The 19930-nt window shown below is 39.9% G+C and overlaps 1 protein-coding gene across 21 annotated transcripts in view; it reads left to right on the top strand.

The window, feature by feature from the left end:
* PTPRT (protein tyrosine phosphatase receptor type T) overlaps positions 1 to 19930 on the top strand; it is a 977341-nt gene that overhangs the window by 511443 nt on the left and 445968 nt on the right. For all 21 annotated transcript variants that reach the window (XM_061631522.1, XM_061631524.1, XM_061631514.1 and 18 more), the window contains one exon: positions 3331 to 3624. In XM_061631522.1, the coding sequence (XP_061487506.1) occupies positions 3331 to 3624 (294 nt within the window). The remainder of the gene's footprint in view (positions 1 to 3330; positions 3625 to 19930) is intronic.

Genomic DNA, 19930 nt, shown 5'->3' on the forward strand with positions numbered 1-19930 from the left:
AATCCAGCTTTTAGGTCATTGAGACCCCAATTGTGTCTACAGATGTGTGCAAGATTCACTTCAGCAGTTGGACTTAATGGGAACTCTCAGTCAATGATTTTTAGATATACACTCTACTCTGTTCACAGAAAGATCTTTGCCAAATGTGTTGATAGGGTTGTCCTCAACACATCTAGGGCACAACCTCATTGGCCTTCTTCAGAATAATAAATAAATAAATTTGAAGATTGGCTTTAATACTGAACTATCAGTGTGAGAGGTAAGCTTGCACCTATCTGCAACCTGTGGAATAGGCTTACAAACACTCTCCCAGAAGGCTTCATCCCTTATAAAAATGTTGCAGTAGAGCAACAATTAGTGCTGTACAAAGGAAGGTGTCCAATGAGATAGTATATGCCATCTAAACCCACATAATATGGCATAAATTATATCTTTGTCAAGATTCCAAAACAGCCTATGTTTATGATGGAGACATATGTGTGGTGGGAAAGATGAAGCTCCCCCATCAACTTGAAACCTCAAGTCAGAATCCTAGGAAGTGTAGTTAGTGAAGGGTGCTGAGAGTTGTGAGGAGATTCTCTGATCCCCTCACCGAGCTTCAATCAGTATGGCTGACTGTTAAACCACTCTGGGCACTGGAGCTCTGTCAGGGGAATAGGAGTCTCCTCTCAGCACCCTCCAAAACTACATTTCCCAGGATTCTTTGGGGGAAGCCATGACTGTCTAAAGTGAAATCAAGGTCTGGCATGGGTGTGTCTCCCTGATTAGCCAAGCCAAGCAGCTATGAGTCTGGCTTTTAGAACACTGACAGTTGGTTCTTACTAAGCATTTCTGGGCTTATCACTGATTTCAGTGCTAAATTTCTTAAATTAATTAAAAATTGGCCCAGCATTTTTTAAACTTTTAAACTGCAGAAGATGAAGGTCAGAGTATGGAGCAAGGTTAGTAATAAGATTATAGGTACTCTGTGAACATGGCTGATTTTTAATTAATTTCAACAAATTATAGCATAGTTTGTTTCAACAAATTATAGCATAGTGGGAAGGAGAGCCTGGCTGGGAGGCCAGAGTCTGTGAGTTCAAATCCCTGCTTGTGTCTCCTGGGTGTCAAGGGCCAGCTAAATATCACCCCCACAGTGAGTGGCTCAGGGGTTACTGTCCGGTTCAGAGCGGGAACCACAAGTCGGAGACGAGGGTGCAAGGAACTCTTGCTTTATTAACATAATGGATACATCAAAAGTTGAGCACCTCATAGAAAAGACCCTATGCTAACTCACAAGTCCCTAACTACCCTCTAGACATGCTCTGCAACATGTGATAAAAGTTGACTCAGCGCCCCATTCACAGCGCGGCAGTCTTAAATAGGAGAGGTCTTGGAGCGTAACCTCTCACTCCTTCGCACACACGCCCTCTGCCCTGTCCGCTTCTCCCTACGTCGTGAGCATGGTGAAGGGGGGGCGAGTCTCCATGGGCTCATCTGACAAAACAGGGTTCTCATCTGCAGGCGGGGAAGCAGAGGGCTGGGAAGCATCGGGCGTCTCTAGGATAGTGCTTGGCACAGGAGGAGTTACTGCTCTTTTGGAATCCTCCCCTAACAGCTCCGTGGGGGTGCTTGATGGCTGAGTGCTGTCCCATTGAGGGGCAGGGCCATCCGTGGGAACTGGCAGGGCGGCTAGCTTGCTCTCTTTCTCAAGGTCTGGGCTAGACTCAACAACAGCTGGATGGTCCATGCCCACTGACAGCTGAGGCGCCTGCAACTCATGCCTTCCCCCTCCTTGATCCTCAGGAGGGAGGCTGGGCTCAACACCCCTGGTCTCAACAGTTACGTGCCTTACCACCTGTGCATCCATGGGCAAGCTCATAGTCCCAAGCAGCCCAGTACCCCCCCAGCTGGGAGTTGAGGACAAGGAAGGGGCTGCCTTGTGCAGCTGTGGCAAGCTGAGCAGGCCCCAGCCAGCTGGAGAGGACTAGCCTCAGAGGAAGGCAATGGTAAACTTCCTCTGAATACCTCTTACCATGGAAACCCTATGAATAATTTAAAAAGGGATTCATAGGGTTGCCATAAGTCAGAATTGACTTGAGGGCATATAAGGGCATATAATAACAAATGAGACCACTGACAGGGGTCAGGATTTTTTTTCTTGTCTTAGACTTTGAAGTCTAGATTCTCTTTTGAGTGTTTTGTGTATCACCATGAAGATTTAGAAGGTTGTTAATCAAGTGTTGCTGAATTCAGGACTATACATTTTTGAAATGTGTTTATGGGAAACATCAGAATGCCATGGGGCAATTTTCAATTTAATTTCGTGGAATGTGAAAAATCCAAGCTGGCTATAGTGTACAGCCACTTTTGTGGCTGTATAATACATATGAATTGTGACTTTTCAGAGCACTGAAAGAATCAAAATTAAAATGAACAAGTAAGAAAATGTCCAGAGAAAATTAGAGAAATGTCTTCATGGAGTTGCTCCTTTTTTGTTTTATTGCTTTCAGTCCCACAATCTACAGTAAATATTTTGAAGGTTCCCAAAGTGTAAATGCATTGCCAATAAAACAACAATAATAAAAATAAGGGCAGAGACTATGGGTGTTTTATTGATTTTATCAAAGGGTGCTGAAAAGATATGTTTTTATTAACTTACTCTCCATTGTTCACAGAAGTAATTGTACGTGATTAACGTCTCCAAATGCTGCCATAGATATCTCTCTTAGGGAGTGTATATATATTTTGCAGACTTTGCTAAGTGCCCTTGAATATGAAGTTGCATAAAGTGTTCTTGTTCTTAATCCACATGGAATTAGGTAATTGATCAATGCTTTAATAGCGATGACTTTCTTGACAATGCCTCTGTTTTTTACTGAAGGACATTAAACAAGTGTACATTTTCCATGATACTGTTTCTTACTGAGTCGTCTTTCCACTCTTTATATTAAGTATACTTTTAAAGACAGATATGAACCCATATGGGCCTGGCCAGGTACCTGCTTCAGAGAGCTTGTTCATTGGCTCACCTGTAAATATGATTTGGCTGACAGGCACTAGAGACAAGGCCTTTTCTGTGATGGCCACCAGATTGTGGACTCATCCAATTTATTTATAAATAAAAAAAATATTCCTTCCACATAAACCCTCCTTCAAAATAAAACAATATTGCTTGCCATTTTAGCAGTTGAAATTTGGCTGAATATTTTGTTTATTTCAAGAATAGTAATCTATCTAACAGTTGAATATGTTCTATTTCTCCTATTGCATTGTGTAATAGCAATCCATCCCAAAAGAAAAACCCTGAAAGCTAGCATTCACAAATATCTTAATTCTTCCTGCTTGCAGAACCTCCCACTCCTATTGCACCTCCAGAACTACTAGCAGTTGGAGCCACCTATCTGTGGATCAAGCCAAATGCTAACTCCATCATTGGAGATGGACCTATCATCCTAAAAGAGGTGGAATACCGTACGACCAATGGGAACTGGGCTGAAACTCACATTGTTGATTCACCCAATTACAAGTTGTGGCATTTAGACCCAGATGTGGAGTATGAGATCAGAGTGCTTCTTACCCGTCCTGGAGAAGGAGGCACTGGACCTCCTGGACCTCCACTCACAACAAGAACAAAATGTGCAGGTAAGACATCTTTGTTTTAAGTACTTTGTGAGTGTGATATAAGTAGGGGCATGTTGTGGTAGAGACTGTTCTTTTCTGTTGACTGGTCAAGTACAGGATATGGCCCAAGTGAGGTGTTTTTTTTTTTTCCTGGTTCATCTTTTGCACCTCTAGTGCATATTTTTTTTCCAGTTCTAAGGAGGATATGCAGTTCCTTTTATTGACTTACGACGTTCTGACCTGTCCCATAAATTGAGGGTCACTTATAATATACAAAGTTAAAGTTATATGAATCATGATATAATATAAAGTTCCGTATGACTCTGATTTGTAATAACATTGGTGTATTCTGTCTTGATTGTCTCACACACACACATACAAAGACAGGAGCAGAATCACATGACTATTCAAGTGCTGTGGATTGTTCTATACACAATTAGGCTACATTCAGACAGCTGTTATTCTGTTTTCCCACTGTTCCTTACCTGATCATTTCTGAATTTTGTTTTATCTTTCACATGATGTAAAACCCATTTCTGGAAATCTAGCAGAATATAGCACTCATTTCCATGTTAATTATTTCCAGAAAAAAATCTGTTTGCCACCCCATTAATCCAGAAAAACATAGGAGTACAGTGAAGAAATTTGGGGTGGTATTCCAGCACACAGTTCTTTCCCGTTGTTTTCATGGGGGATTCATGGGGGAACAGAAGTGTGCATGTGCGGAAAGGATGGGGGAGTAGCAACATGTTCAGTGATGTTCATTGTTGTGTCAAACTCTGCCCACTCCACATGTGCGGAAAGGATGGGGGAGTAGCAACATGTTCAGTGATGTTCATTGTTGTGTCAAACTCTGCCCACTGGTGTGAATGACATTTAATGTAACATAGAGGTATATTGGCCAAAATGCCACAGCTCTATAATGCAGGTACTGCTGTATGAAAGGAATTTTAGAGATTGGAACAGAAGTGCTAGCATTATAATCAGTAAAACTAACTCAGTAAACCCTATGTATGAATATAGCCTTAATGTTTGTCTGTTTATTTATTTATTTATTTATTACATTTATATGCCACCCCATAGCTGAAGATCTTGCCTGGTAACAGGAATCTTGGCTTGATTGCCCAGTTATTCATATTTGTTGTTATGTGCCTTCACCCCTGTTCTAGAGGAATGGTGAATTTCCACACTCACACCCATTGTGTTCTCTTCTTACTGGGAAAGCAATCCAGATATGTTCATGTGTGTTTTTATACTTTCTTCAACAACATTGGGGTGTAACTCAGCTTTGCACATGTAAACTGAAGACTGATGTAATTAAATCCTACATTTGGTAGTTGCAGACTCAAGTAGGAATTAATGGATCACTGATGGTTATTTGCTTGTCCCTGTCTTGTCTTGTAGAAGAAAGTTCACCAACAGAGAGATTTCACTTGAGTGATGTCATGCTTCATTATTTTCTTTTTGATGAGAATGAGAATTGAGACAGAAGTTGCCCATTTACGGGTCATGAGCCGTCTCTATGTCAGTACAATTGATTAAACTTTCTTGGCTGTAAGAAATGGCTCTAAAGACAGAATGACATGATATATCAGTAAATACCCATTTTCTACGTATGTCTTTGGCAGTTAATATGAATTCAGGAGAAGGGTGAGGATCATGAATGAGAATGCTCAGACCCTGAACCAACAATTATCAACTGCAAATGTCTCTCTGGATGCAGTCAGCCTTCTTCTGGTCTTGGAGTCAGGTTGGAGGGAAAATAGTTACAAACTCGCAGGGGGAAAGGACATTTGTAGGTTAGAAATGGTGAGCAGTAAAAGAATTAGGTACTCTTTCTCAGCTGCTGATTTTTACCTGCAAACTCACTACCTGCTTTTGTGTTACAAGGGACGTATGGGATTAAGAGCTCCATGGGTTTTTTGTTTTGTGTTGTTTTTTTTGCATAATGTGTATTTAGGCTGTTAGTTTCTCCTCAAACCACATTTGCAAGGTATGTCGATACTGTTAAAATCCGTGGGGAAGCCTGGGCTGGGGTGTGTTTTCAAAAAGTGCTGCAGAGATGGCTAATAAAATGAGATCTCTAAAACTAAAATGATCACAGTCTGGGAGAGATACTGTCTAGGAACTCTGTGTATGCTGCAAGTTTCTTGGAAGAAAGGTAGAATACAGATGTAACACTTCCATAATAATTGGCACCCCACATCCCTGTGGCATAGCTCATTGGCAGACTTAAACTGGAGTAATATTCAATTTACAAGCAAAGTCTTATAACTGTAGTTCTTTGCTGGGTTGTTCTTTAAAGCTGGTACTAGTTTGTGGTAGAGATAAGACCTTGCTGTTTACGTGTCAAGTTATTAAAGAAGTAAATTTTAATTGGGTCACTAAGATTAGATTTATATAGTCTAACACCACTTCCCCCTTCTTCTATAACAAGTTAGAGAGAGAGAGAGAGAGAGAGAGAGAGAGAGAGATCCTGTTCCCCACTGCACTCTTCTGATCATAATGTTAAACAAAACGTCTGGAGATGAAATCTCAGCACAATCCTTTCTATTCTATTCAAAAGCAAGTCCTATTGAATTCAATGGGGCTTACTCTAAGGTAAGTGGGGTTAGAATTGCAGCATAAGCCAAGTATTACTTCTGTCCCTTGGTATGTTGGCATATTGCAGAATTTTAAGTCTCCCCGGAAGTTCAACCTTTCATTTATATGAGAATAAATATTGATCAGCAATAGTTCACTGTAAATTCAAGAACTACAAAAATAAATAAATAAGATTCATTAGACGGGGAAAGTTTCAACAAGTGGTGATTATTAAAAGTCTCACTTTTTGAAACCATAAGTATATTTAATATTAACCTAGATAATCTTATTTGTATTCTGAAAGTATTGCATATCAATACACAGCAGTGTTGTGTTGCTGTTTTTAACCCAGTGATATACCTATGTGAAACTTTTGGCAAAGACCATTTTATGGGTCTTTAGTACTTCTAATAATGTTTAGAAATGATATTCAGAATAAATCAAGCCTGTTTGTTGGCTACTGTGACAACTGCCTACTGTTCCAGGATGCTCTGTGATGCAGATCAAGGCAGACTGAAAGGAAGAGTAAAAACTCATTGACTCTTGTCTCTCTCATTGGCTACTAGCCATGACGGCTGTGCTTTACTCCTTTATCAGAGGCAGGTTTGACTTCTGCTCTGGAGGCAGAATCCAGCAAACGTGGATTCTGAAAGCACTTCAGTCCACTGAAAAGCTAAAAATGACATTTTAACTAGGCTAATGTTCTTACCTACTTTTTTGTGAACATGTTCTTTTGCGTTTCCTAGAGTTTCCCTAATATCTTTCTTTTTTTATGCCTAAAGAAAGTAATCCAATGAAAGAGATCATGTGCATAAAGTGAATGTGGATGCCATGAATGTCACAGAAATGAGTGACAATGAGGTGTGCATTATGATATTGAAGAAAAGACTCAATACTGCAGTATCCATTTTCACCAAATGTAGTTTATTTTGTCAGTAGGAATATCCCAGTTTCAGTTCATGCAGACTTTTGTTAATTTCTTCTTCTTCTTCTTCTTCTTCTTCTTCCTCCTCCTCCTCCTCCTCCTCCTCCTCCAAACAGGAGCACTGCCAGGCTTGAGAGAGCCAGGAGAGGAGTTCTGCTGTTTTCTTCTTGTCCCCACCATTCTCCCTAATTTATTTCCAACTAGGAAGGAAAGGATTTATATTATATTATATTATATTATATTATATTATATTATATTATATTATATTATATTATATTATATTATATTATATTATATTATATTATATTATATTAGGGATATAATAATTTGTTGTTGTTATGTGCCTCCAAGTCGACTACGACTTATGGCAACCCTATGAATCAGCGACCTCCAAGAGCATCTGTCATAAACCACCCTGTTCAGATCTTGTAAGTTCAGGTCTGTGGCTTCCCTTATGGAATCAGTCCATCTCTTGTTTGGCCTTCCTCTTTTTCTACTCCCTTCTGTTTCGACCAGCATTATTATCTTTTCTAATGAATCATGTCTTCAAATTATGTGTCCAAAGTATGGTAACCTCAGTTTCATCATTTTAGCTTCTAGTGATAGTTCTGGTTTAATTTGTTCTAACACCCAATTATTTGTCTTTTTCACAGTCCATGCTATCCACAGAGCTCTCCTCCAACACCACATTTCAAATGAGTTGATCTTTCTCTTACCCGCTTTTTTTGCTGTCCAACTTTCACATCCATACATAGAGATTGGGAATACCATGGTCTGAATGATCCTGACTTTAGTGTTCAGTGATACATCTTTACATTTGAGGACCTTTTCTAGTTCTCTCACAGCTGCCCTCCCCAGTCCTAGCCTTCTTCTGATTTCTTGACTATTCTCTCCATTTCGGTTAATGACTGTGCCAAGGTATTGATAATCCTTGACAAGTTCAGTGTCCTCATTGTCAACTGTAAAGTTACATAAATCATCTGTTGTCATTACTTTAGTCTTCTTGACGTTCAGCTGTAGTCCTGCTTTTGTGCTTTCCTCCTTAACTTTCATCAGCATTCATTTCAAATCATTACTGGTTTCTGCTAAGAGTATGGTATCGTCTGCGTATCTTTAAATTTTTGATATTTCTTTCTCCAATTTTCACAACTCCTTCATCTTGGTCCTATCCTGCTTTCCGTATGGAATGTTCTGCGTATAGATTAAATAAATAGGGTGATAAAATACACCCCTGCCTCACACCCTTTCCGATGGGGAACCAATCGGTTTCTCCATATTCTGTCCTTACAGTAGCCTCTTGTCCAGAGTATAGGTTGCACATCAGGACAATCAGATGCTGTGGCATCCCCATTTTTTAAAAAGCATTCCATAGTTTTTCATGAACTACACAGTCAAAGGCTTTGCTGTAATCTAGAAAGCACAGGGTGATTTTCTTCTGAAATTCCTTGGTCCGTTCCATTATCCAAGGTATGTTTGCGACATGATCACTGGTGCCTCTTCCATTTCTAAATGCAGTTTGGACATCTGGCATTTCTCGCTCCATATATGGTAAGAGCCTTTGTTGTTGAATCTTGAGCATTACTTTACTTGCATGGGATATTAAGGCAATAGTTCAATAATTACAGCATTCCCTGGGATCGCCTTTCTTTGGAATTGGGATGTATATGGAACGCTTCCAGTCTGTGGGCCATTGTTTAGTTTTCCATATTCTTGACAGATTTTTGTCAAAATTTGGACAGATTCAGTCTCAGTAGCTTGTAGCAACTCTATTGGTAGGGATATGATACTACTACTACTACTACTACTACTACTACTACTACTAATAATAATAATAATAATAATAATAATAATAGCAGCTCCTTCCACCCTCCTGCCACCATGTAATGGCAAAGAAAAGGGGTCCCTTTCTTCTTCTTTAAAAAAAACAATCAGTCAGGCACTCTGTTTAAGTAAGTGCTGACAGAGCTGGCTTCAGCCATGCCTGATATCTTCACTTTCCCAGAGTTCAGGACACATGTGGACCCAGAGGCACTCTGGGGAAATGAAGGTGTTGGGTGTGACTGGAGTCAGCTTCTCTGATGCTTTGTGAGTCAGTACACCCAACTGAATTTCCTCTTCTAAAAAGGAAATAAATGAAAGTTGAGATTACTGACTCACATGAGTCCTGGAAAACCATCTGTCACTGTCTCCGAGGGTCATTTGGGGACTTCAAGGGCTTGCAGGGTGCCAGACCTGGGCCTCACAACCCATGGTTAATGACACCTCTGGATATAAAATTGTTACATTTCTATGGCCTTTTTAAAATGAAGTGGGACAAATGCTGTTGTACTGAAAAAAAGATTCACAGGTATATAGATCCACAATCCTCCTAGCCTAATGTAATCTATCAGGCTTTTCCATAGATCAGTAACTATCCCAGATATTTTATTTATTTATTTATTTATTTAAAATATTTGTATCCCGCCCTACTACCCTACAATAGGGCACTCATGTCGGCTTACAATAAAATCACACATGTTTATAATAAAATTATACACAATAAAAACACAAAACATTACAGTAAATTAAAATACATAAAGTACAATTAAAATACATAAAATACAATATGCATATACATTCATTCGTTGGCAATCACTCGTGGCCGAGTAAGATTGTTGTCCAAGATAAGGTCTTTAAAGATTCGCTTTAAGAACATCTTTGAACCTCTTTTGCTGTCCACCGATGTTCCGTTTTCCATCCTTAAGTTGGGAGTAAAGTAGCTGCTTTGGAAGACGGTGATTAGGCATTCGAACAACATGGCCAGTCCAGCGAAGTTAATGTTGAAGGATCATTGTTTCCACACTAGTAGTCTTTGCTTCTTCCAAAATGCTAACATTAGCCCATCTGTCTTCCCAAGTAATTTGCAGAATTTTCCAGAGGCAGCATTGGTGGAAACTTTCAAGAAGTTGGGAGTGGCGTTTATAAATGGTCCATGTTTCACAGGCATACGGTAAGGTCGGTAGTACAATGGCTTTGTAAATAAGCATTTTGGTCTCCCTGCGAATATCCCGATCCTTGAACAGTCTATGCTTCATTCAGGAGACTGTGGCACTTGGAGAGCTCAGACAATGTTGAATTTCAGCATCGATGTCAGCTTTTACAGAGAGATGGCTGCTGAGATAGGGGAAGTGATCAACGTTCTCCAATGTCACACCATTAAGCTGGATTGATGGTGCTACAGAGGGACTAGTTCACACTTGTTGATGAAGCACTTTGGTTTTTTTAATATTGAGTGAGAGCCCAAGCTTTCCATATGCTTCTGCGAAGACATTTAGGGTAGTTTGAAGATCTTTCTCTGAATGTGCAGAGACTACATTATCATCGGCATATTGAAGTTCTATAACAGAGGTTGACATTACCTTACTTTTTGCTTTCAGCCTACTGAGATTAAAAAGCTTTCTATTTCTATCTGTTCGATATATGATTTCTACACCAGTAGGAAGTTTCCCCTCAATAAAGTGTAGAATCATAGCAATGAAGATAGCAAATAAGGTAGGAGCAATGACACATCCCTGTTTTATGCCTGATCCGACTCCGAATGGATCGCTCTGAAAGCCATTGTTGTCCAAAATTGTTGCTGTCATGTTGTCATGAAGGAGTCGAAAAATATTAACACATTTATCAGCCCATCCAGTTTTCAAAAGGATGGTCCAGAGAGCAGTTCAATTCACAGTGTCAAAGGCCTTAGTCAGATCAATAAATGCCATATATAAACGTTGATTCTGCTCCTGGCATTTTTCTTGAAGCTGTTGTGCAGTGTCCCCGTAGAAGGGCAGAAACCATTTTGAGATTCAGGGAGGACATTCTCTGAGATCGGCAGGAGGAGATTTGCGAGGATCCTTGCAAGGATTTTACCTGCGGTAGCAAGAACGGAAATACCTCGATAGTTCCTGCAATCTTTTCTATCACCCTTCTTTAAAAGGGTGATAATTACAGCATCCCTAAAGTCTTCTGGGATCTCCTCCCTCATCCAGATTTTTTTGATGAGCTTATGAAGTTGTTGTGTAAGTTCAGGCCCACCATCTTTAAAAACTTCAGTAGGAATCCTATTAGGTCCACTAGCTTTGTTGTTCTTCATTTGATTGATGGCTTTACTGACTTCATCCAAATTAGGGGATACTGCAAGCTCGTTTCTAGTTTGTTGTTGTGGAATTTGCGAGAAGACCTCATCAGCCATGATAGAGTTATGATTGAGCAGACTGTGGTAATGCTCTTTCCAGCACAGTGCAATTGACTCTTTATCCTTAAGAAGTTTGCTACCATCCATTGAAAGTAAGGGATTTGTACTGTAATTTGTTGGTCCATAGATGGCCTTTGTGGCGTTAAAAAAGCCCTGTGCATCGTGAGCATCTGCAAAGTGCTGGATTTCTTGAGCTTTCTTTATCCACCAGGCGTTCTTAAGTTCTCTAGTTCTTCTTTGGACCTCAGCCTTTGCACTGGTATAGATTTTTTTCTTAGCAGCACATATCTGGAAGGCTTATATCTGGAAGGCTTTCCTTTTCTTGTTGCTGATATGTTCAATCTCACTATCATTCTCATCAAACCAATCCTGATGTTTCTTAGTTTGGTCTCCAATAGTTTGTTCACATGCTGCAATAATGGATGTCTTCAGTTTAATCCAGTGTTCCTCGACATTTTCAGGGAGTTCCATCGGCAGACGTTTCTTGAGAGTTGTTTGAAAGTAGGCTCGTTTAATAGGATCTTGAAGGGCATGGATGTTCATTTTACACCTTGGTTTTCTTCTTTGGAGCCTATGTTGAGGAACAATATTAATGGCCATAGTGGATTGAATTAATCGGTGATCTGTCCAGCAGTCATCAGCACTCGTCATGGCCCTAGTGAGGAGTACATCGCAATGATCTCTGGCACGGACAATTACATAATCCAGGAGATGCCAGTATTTTGACTGAAGGTGCTTCCATGATGTTTTAAATTTATTTTTCTGATGAAAGAGTGTGTTTGTAATAACAAGATTATGCTCTGCACGTTTAGTCAGAAGTAGAATGCCATTCAGGTTGCTATTGCCAACTCCCTTTCCACTGGTTTCTGGCCATAAATCAAAATCACGCCCAACTCTTGCATTGAAATCACCCATCCTCCTTAGATATCTCTGATAAGATGGTGTCCAGCTGATTATAAAAATTTTCCTTGATGTCTTCATCAGCATCTAATGTTGGTGCATAAGCACTTACAATAGTTGCCTGGTGGGTTTTGGCAAGTTTTAACCGGAGAGTTGAGAGTCATTCATTAATGCCAATAGGAAATTCTGACAAGAGCTTCACAAGATTATTTTTAATAGCAAAGCCTATTCCATGTATTCGCCGTTCTTGTTCAGGCAGTCCTTTCCAGAAGAAGGTATAACCTCCTTTTTCTTCCTTCAGTTGTCCTTCTCCTGCTCTTCGTGTTTCTTGGAGTGCTGCTATGTCAATATTAAAATGTCTCAACTCCCTCGCGATGATGGCAGTCCTGCATTCAGGACTTTCACTATCTGTATTGTCCAGCAATGTCTGTATATTCCATGTTCCAAAATTCAGTTGTCTTTTGCGACCACTAAGTGGTGACCCCACTTGGACGCGGCAATCCAATCAGGGACAGAGATGAGGCAGACTATGTTTAGGGCACCTTTTCTAGTCCCCTCCCCATATGGGGTGAGCAGACTGGATCCTCAATAGGATTGCTCAGTTGTGGACATAGCTGCTGAACTACTCAACTGCCTCGGTCCTTGAGCCAGGACGACTGAGTCTGTATCCACCGCCCATGTGCCGGTTCATGACTAGGGGTTTCTGGATTTCACAGGCCTGCCCCCGTCACCTTTCGCTGATCACCATGGGACTTTTGGTTTGGTTTGGTTTGCTTGGAAGATGCCTGTGTGTGAATTTGTTTTATGTGAGGAGATTGGCACACAAAGATCAACACACAATCTTGACAGAAAAAGGCTTTGACCCAATGGCATGGATATCATGACGATTTTAAATATTTTATCTGCTGCAGCCTTCATCCGCCTTCACAGCTGTTGTAATGTACACATTGTTATCCTCCACCTGTTCTGCCATTGAGGACTTTCTTGGATCGTTCTTTGTCTGGTTCCTCTCCCTTGACCTTACTGCCATGGGTGACCCTGCTGGGAGTACATGACTCCTGACGGCATTTGCTCACAGGGTTCATTGGAACACGCAAGCCCACTCACCACTACAAGGTGACAATCCAGCGAGGAGGCATATACATACATATAGACAGACAGACACACATGTATATACAGGCATACCCCGCTTAACGTTGCTTCACTTAACGTCGCCTCGCTATAACGTACATGCTCCATACGTCCCCATACCCCGCTTAACGTTCGCGTGCTTCGCAATAACATACACTTTATCGGCATGACACCGCTGCCATCTAGTGGTGATTGCGTGCAGTACAAGTGAAGACAATTGCTTCACTTAACGTTTATTTTCGCTTACAGTATACTCTCCGGTCCTATTGCGAACGTTAAAGCAGGGTATGCCTGTATATGTATAGATATATGGGGAAGTGATACTAAAAGGATTCAAAAGATGAAAATTAAAAATGAAGTGCATAAAAACAGTGTCAGGCCCACTTGTCAGTCCCTCCCAAAGGCTCTCCGGAACAAGATAGTTTTCACAAGTTTCTGGAAAACCATCAGGGAGGGAGCAGAGCAGGCTTCTTGGGGCAGGGAATTCAAAAGCCTGGGACCCACAAGTGAAAAGGCTCTCTCCCGTGTGCCTGTCAGTCTAACATCTTTCATTTTAGGCATGCAGAGGAGACCAGAGGCAGAAGATCTTAAATCCAAGGTAGGAACATATGGGCATAAGCGGTCCCTCAGGTACACTGGTCCAAGGCATGTTTTATGCCTGTTGTTACAATATATTATTATGCTTCATGTGTCTTTTTATCTTGCTGCATTCTGAATATGGCTCTATTGAAGTCACATTTATGCCCCCCCCAAGGTGTCTGCAGAAACAAGATCATACTATATTAATGACATAATTAGTGCAATTCCATTATCTTTTCCTAAGATTGCGGGTGGGTGGCATCACAGTATATTAGTGAAATATTAGGTGATTTTGAGATAAAATTCACTGAGACCATGGAAAAAGCATCATATATGAAAATATTTTCAAATGCCTAATGCTCCAGTAGATACAGCAGTTTGTGACAATTTTTGTGTGCCTTTTTTTGTTTTGTTTTTGTTATAAGATAGTGCTCTAGAGAATAGGCTTCTGTTCAGTAGGAAGAGGCAGTTGTTTTCTAAGCATGTTATTTTTCTTATCTATTAGCTCCAAGTGAAGCACGGTACCTGGAATTGCTTGTTCTTTCTGCTTCAGTGGTAAATTTGGAAAGTGCCTTGATTATTATTTTTAATAAATGCTAAGACAGAGACTGCAACGTGTTTATCCTCAGTGCTCCTATTTAATAAATGCTAAGACAGAGACTGCAACGTGTTTATCCTCAGTGCTCTTATTATCTCTCTAGCTTGAAACCTTTAAAACAAATGATGTTGCTATTATGGAACAATGAAATTGGCATAATTTGCTCTTGCAGTATTTCCATAACATTTTTAGTCTGGTAAGAAATGAACAAGAAATGTGAATTTTACTCATCATCACTGCAACCGTAGAAATAAACTTCTTGAGTCACCATAACTGCAGTGCTTCCCAGCTTCTCTTTACCTAATTAACTCTGTCAGGGCTCATCTACACTGGTTTACTGGGGGTTTGGTAGTACTGGCATCTTCTTTAATTAAATTTGCATGGTTCACCTGAAGTTACCAGCAAAAAGAAGCTATCACACAGTTTTCCCCGTGTAAATCCATACTAACGCAATCCAGTGATAATACGAAAAAGGAAGAAAAAAAGTCTTCACTCCCTTTCTCTAGTACTTGCAGACATTTTGCTCCAACACTTTTAGGTGGGTGTGTCAACCGTTCCCCTCTCCACACCCACTCCCTCCTTATCCCATCATTCATTTTATTTCCTGTTGGCTGTTGCTCTCCTCCATTCTGCTGGCCTTTTGTATGTTGCTGCAAATGGTGCCTTTATGGTGGCATAACACTGCTCAAACAAAGATTTGCATTTCAGCTGTATTCTACCAGAAAAAACACAGATATTCACACTTCTGTGGTTTTTTAAAAGGAACCTACTACAGCTGGTAGAAGAGACTGAGCATGCTCAGTCACCTAGAAACCAGAGGGAGGGGAAATGTTTATTTAGAGTGCAGGGCCGCAAGGAAAAAGCAAGACTGATCCTTCCCAGAGGAATGCCTGCTTGTGTGAATGGGAAAACGATTGGCAACTAACATTGAGCAAACAATGCAAATGAAAAGTGAAGATAAAAGAAGTGTATTTCCTATGAAGAAATGCTCCCATGTAGATGAGCCCTTAATCTGTCAGTCTCTGAGCCCTTTCCATGTCTCATCCAAACGTTGTCTATCTTGCTTTCACTATTATCTTTGGTTCAGTACCCAGTATATTGTTAGTACAATAAATACAAATTGTATTTGTCCAAATGTAATTAAATAATTAATATTTCCATTTTACAAATGTTGAATTGACTGTGAGCTACTCAAGGCCATCCTATCCGTGAATCCAAGTCCATCTTTTCTATTAAACCATGGTGTTAGGATGAGGTCAATAACCTGATAAACCCCATAAAAACAGGAAGATCTCTTCAATTCTGCCTTACATGACATTTTTAGACTTTGTCAATTCTGTGAGATTGTGGCAGTGACTAAATACATAAAACTGTTTGTGCAGCCAGATCTCATAACATTCCTGTGCAGGATCCACATGTTTTACCGACAAGAAAAGCCATTTTACATGCCCAGTTAGTAGTACAGTGGCAGCAGTAGTGTCGTGGCAAATTCAGAAGTGCAGGGTCCCTTCATGATCTTCACAGCCACACTCCTTTCTAAGATTATACAACCTTCTAAGATTATAGAATAAACTGGCCAGGTTTGAATGCTGCTTTTTGCTTCTCTATCCTAGTTAATGTCTTCTCCCACAAATGGATTTCCCTACAAGCTCATCAGCATGAAAGGGAAGTGTGTTAGCTACTGAGAAGAGTCTTCTCTGTGGCTCACTCACCTCCTTTTGCTCTGATTAGCTCCAATCAACAGGACAGGACAAGGAAGCATGTTAGAAGATTATTCCCAGTGGCTAACACACTCTCCTTTCATGTTGATTGGCTCATAGGATGCTGGAGTCATAGGGACCCTGCTGGGACCCTGCTCCCCAAAAGGTAAGGAGTCTAAGACCCCCTGAGACCCTGGGCAACTACACCCCAGAGCAGCAGTCTATAACCCAGAGGGAAACTGCACCCTTGTTTAATGGTACACCCAAGGAAATCAGCCTAACAAGAGAGTAGGCTATGTGGAAAGCTACACAGGTAAGTCCTTTGTCCAGGTCCTACTTCTTGTATCTGCAGTGGCTCTGCAAGTAATCTGCTATCATTAACAAAGATAAGACTCCACTGTGCTTATGGCATTCGTTCAGCGTAATTCAGTGTACCCTTTGTTCATTATTTTTCAGTTGTTGAGCAGTGCATTGCTTGGTATCAATTTGGTAGCCTCTGGCAAGCAAGCAACAGAAATGAAATTTCATCAAGTCATACTTTACATTTGGTTATTTAATATTGGATTTCTATATCTGAGTCATTGACTAGAGAAGCAAAGAGAAAACATTTCTTTAGGGCTCATTCCTTTTAAATGTCAGAAGGTTTTTGTTTGTTTGTTTTGTTTTGTTTTAAATACACATAGCCTTTCCCCTCAATATGTGGACAGGAGATCCTTAACAAGCCTTGGACTTGAAAGTTTCCTCAACTGCTTCAGTCTCTGTTTTGCATTGCTACAGAATGGGAAGCAGTGCAAGTTGTAGTGTGTATGTGGTGGTGACTTGTCTGAGAAAGGTGGCTCTTTTCATGATCAAAGGGGCAGCTTGCCCTGGAGCAGATTTTGATTGTAGTCATCAAAATTGTGTATTTGTTTCAGTACATCTTTCTTCATTTTTCCATTTCTTTTGACCTCCTTTGGCCCATAAAACCCACGCGTTCAAACTGTTGTGGCAGAAAATACAATGTGCTGCTTGTGGTATAGCCTGTGAAATAGGGAGATCTGGTTCAGAGTTTGGTTATTTGTCTGTTTTCTCTCTCTCTTTTCTTTATAAAACTAATAGTACTGGCAAACATCATTATGTAAAGGAAGAGGGAGGTATACTCGGTTACTAAACAGCTATTTAGTTAGTTAGTTGTGTACCACTTAGTGCCAAAAATAGGCTTCTAAGCTGTTTAAAAGTATAGAAATGAGTTATACAAACATTTAAATATAAGCATCCCTAATTAAAATACACAATAAAACAATTCCATTAAAGCAACACAGCAAGTAAAACAGGAAACTCAGGTGGAAAGATTATACTGGATGAATGCCAAAGAGAATGCATGGGTAAAGAGGTGCATCTGCAAAAGCTAATGGAATGCCAATACAGATAGGGCCTCTTGTATTTCAGCCTGGAGTTCATTGTATAACATCAGTGCCACCATTGAGAAAGCTCACCTCCTCATTACAACAAGCCAATAATAATCAGACCTGGCAAGACTAACCAAGCTCCATTTGTTGATCTTAATGTCCTTTCTGGGCAATGGAGCGGAAATCAGTCTGTTGTTCAGTTCCTCAGTAGTACACTGTATACTTTTATTCTTTGTAAGCCTCCTTGAGAACCAGATGATGTGAAAAGAGGAGTATAAAATTTTAAATAAATAAGTAAATAATATATTTCTTTTTCTCTGCCCTGATATGTTTTCAAAGCAAGATTCTCTGTTTGTTTGTTTGTTTGTTTGTTTTTATCCCCCACCTCTCCTACATATAATTATGTGATTATTTCCACTATCAGTGTAAGTGGTTTAAGTGAGCTCACCAGGCATAAGCTTATAAATTGTCCTGTGCTGCTGCAACTAAACTCAACTATTGAGCATCCCTCAATGGACAAATCTGTCAGTTCTGAATTCTCTCCATTTCTATTTCCCCCCCCCCAATCTTATATTCAGTTCTCTACATTTCTGCACCAGTTTGTAGCTTTTTTTAGTATTTATTTATTTATTTATTTATTTTGAGCCCATGAAAATTCATCAGTATTTTAGTGCACACTTCAGTTCTTGTTTCTCCTAGTACATACATTTTGTATGACATTTTGCTTTATCTACACACTTTTACAAGCTTTTTGCCCCTAATATGATGTGTTTTATATGTATATTTTCACTAATGTACATTTGAGGCATGCTTTGTCCAAAAATTTTCATCTTTCTTTTTTTGCACACTATTTGGTTGAAGAACTGCATCACAAAATTCTGAGAAGTGCAAATTTGAAAATATAACTGCATTTCAGTTTGCATATTGCTTCAGGGAGTATGAATTAGGTAACCAAATCAAATTTCTCCCCCATCCCTAGTTAGGAGCAGATGGAAGAGAAGGGATATGAGCCACACACTACATTGTATTGAAAACAGTCCTCAATTTTATTCCTCCCACCTTCCAGGAATTTGGCATAAGGGTAGGCAGGAATGTGGCAGTGTTTATTGATTTATTTATGTACCATTTAATTCCAAGGTAGGCTTCTAATTGGTTTACAAAATATAAAAACCCATTACACAACATTGTAAAAATACACAATAATTAAAATACACCATCATTAAAATACACAGTAAAACAATGCCATTAAAACATTTAAATGTAAACATCCATCGTTAAAATATATAATAAAACAAAACTATTAAAACACAAGAGGAGACTCTGGTCAATGTTGCCACAGTCCATTAGCTGCTGATGGGGGAAACCAAGCCAGCTTTCCACTGGTACATTACTGTCATTTCTTGTGCTGTAGAGTACTTCAGTTTCCTTTTCTTAGCTGTCATCCACTTGACATGGCTGACCCTTCTGCTGGATGTGTGGTCTTGCCTTCATCAAAATGGACAGTTCTGTACTCTCCCATTTCTCCAGCCTTGTGATCCATAACTCTGTATCCCTTCTGTTTTGTGGAATATCCAATGAATATCCCTCTTTTAAAGTGTTGTCGAGTTTTGATCTTTTCTGTTGTGGAGTGTGGATGAAGACCTTTGATCCAAACACTTTTAGGTGAGCCATACTTGGTATGTATCCATGCCATAGTTCAAAGAATGCTCTGTTGGTTGCAGTTGTAGGAAGCCAGTTCTGCAGCTGGGGGCGGTAATCACTTTCAGGTAAAGATGCTAACAAAATAGCCACTTGTAAATCAGGGTCTATAGTTTTCCCTGCTTGCGTTAAACTTTTAAGAACATTTAGAAACTTGTTTAGGTGCTTTTCAAAGCTTTGGGTGCAACTCCTTCTCAGGGTAAAGAGAGTTCTGCATAGAAATATAATGTGCTTTTTGACCCCTTTTTATGAATCTGTTTTAGCTTTTCCCAAATCTGATTTGCATCTGAACAATCAGCAATTACACTGAATACTTCATAACTTACACCAGAAACCAGCAAATCAAAGGCTTTTTCATCTTTCCATATCCATTGGTTGGTAGCAGCCTGATCTTCTGCTGGAGGGGAATCATCTGTGATAACTTGAAAAAAAACCTTCCTCTCTTAGTCTGGATCTCATCCTTATAATCCACACTTGGTAGTTTTCTTACTGCATTCAGTCATTTCCTTTTCTTTCTATCTTTTCTTTATACCAGCCTTTTTGTGATTCCTTTTTAAGTCACACACAGCCTCCCCCCCCCCAGCTCCCAAGCCAAACAGCTTGACA

The sequence above is a fragment of the Rhineura floridana genome, chromosome 6 (genome assembly GCF_030035675.1).
Source record: "Rhineura floridana isolate rRhiFlo1 chromosome 6, rRhiFlo1.hap2, whole genome shotgun sequence".
In the NCBI taxonomy this organism is placed as follows: Eukaryota; Metazoa; Chordata; class Lepidosauria; order Squamata; family Rhineuridae; genus Rhineura; species Rhineura floridana.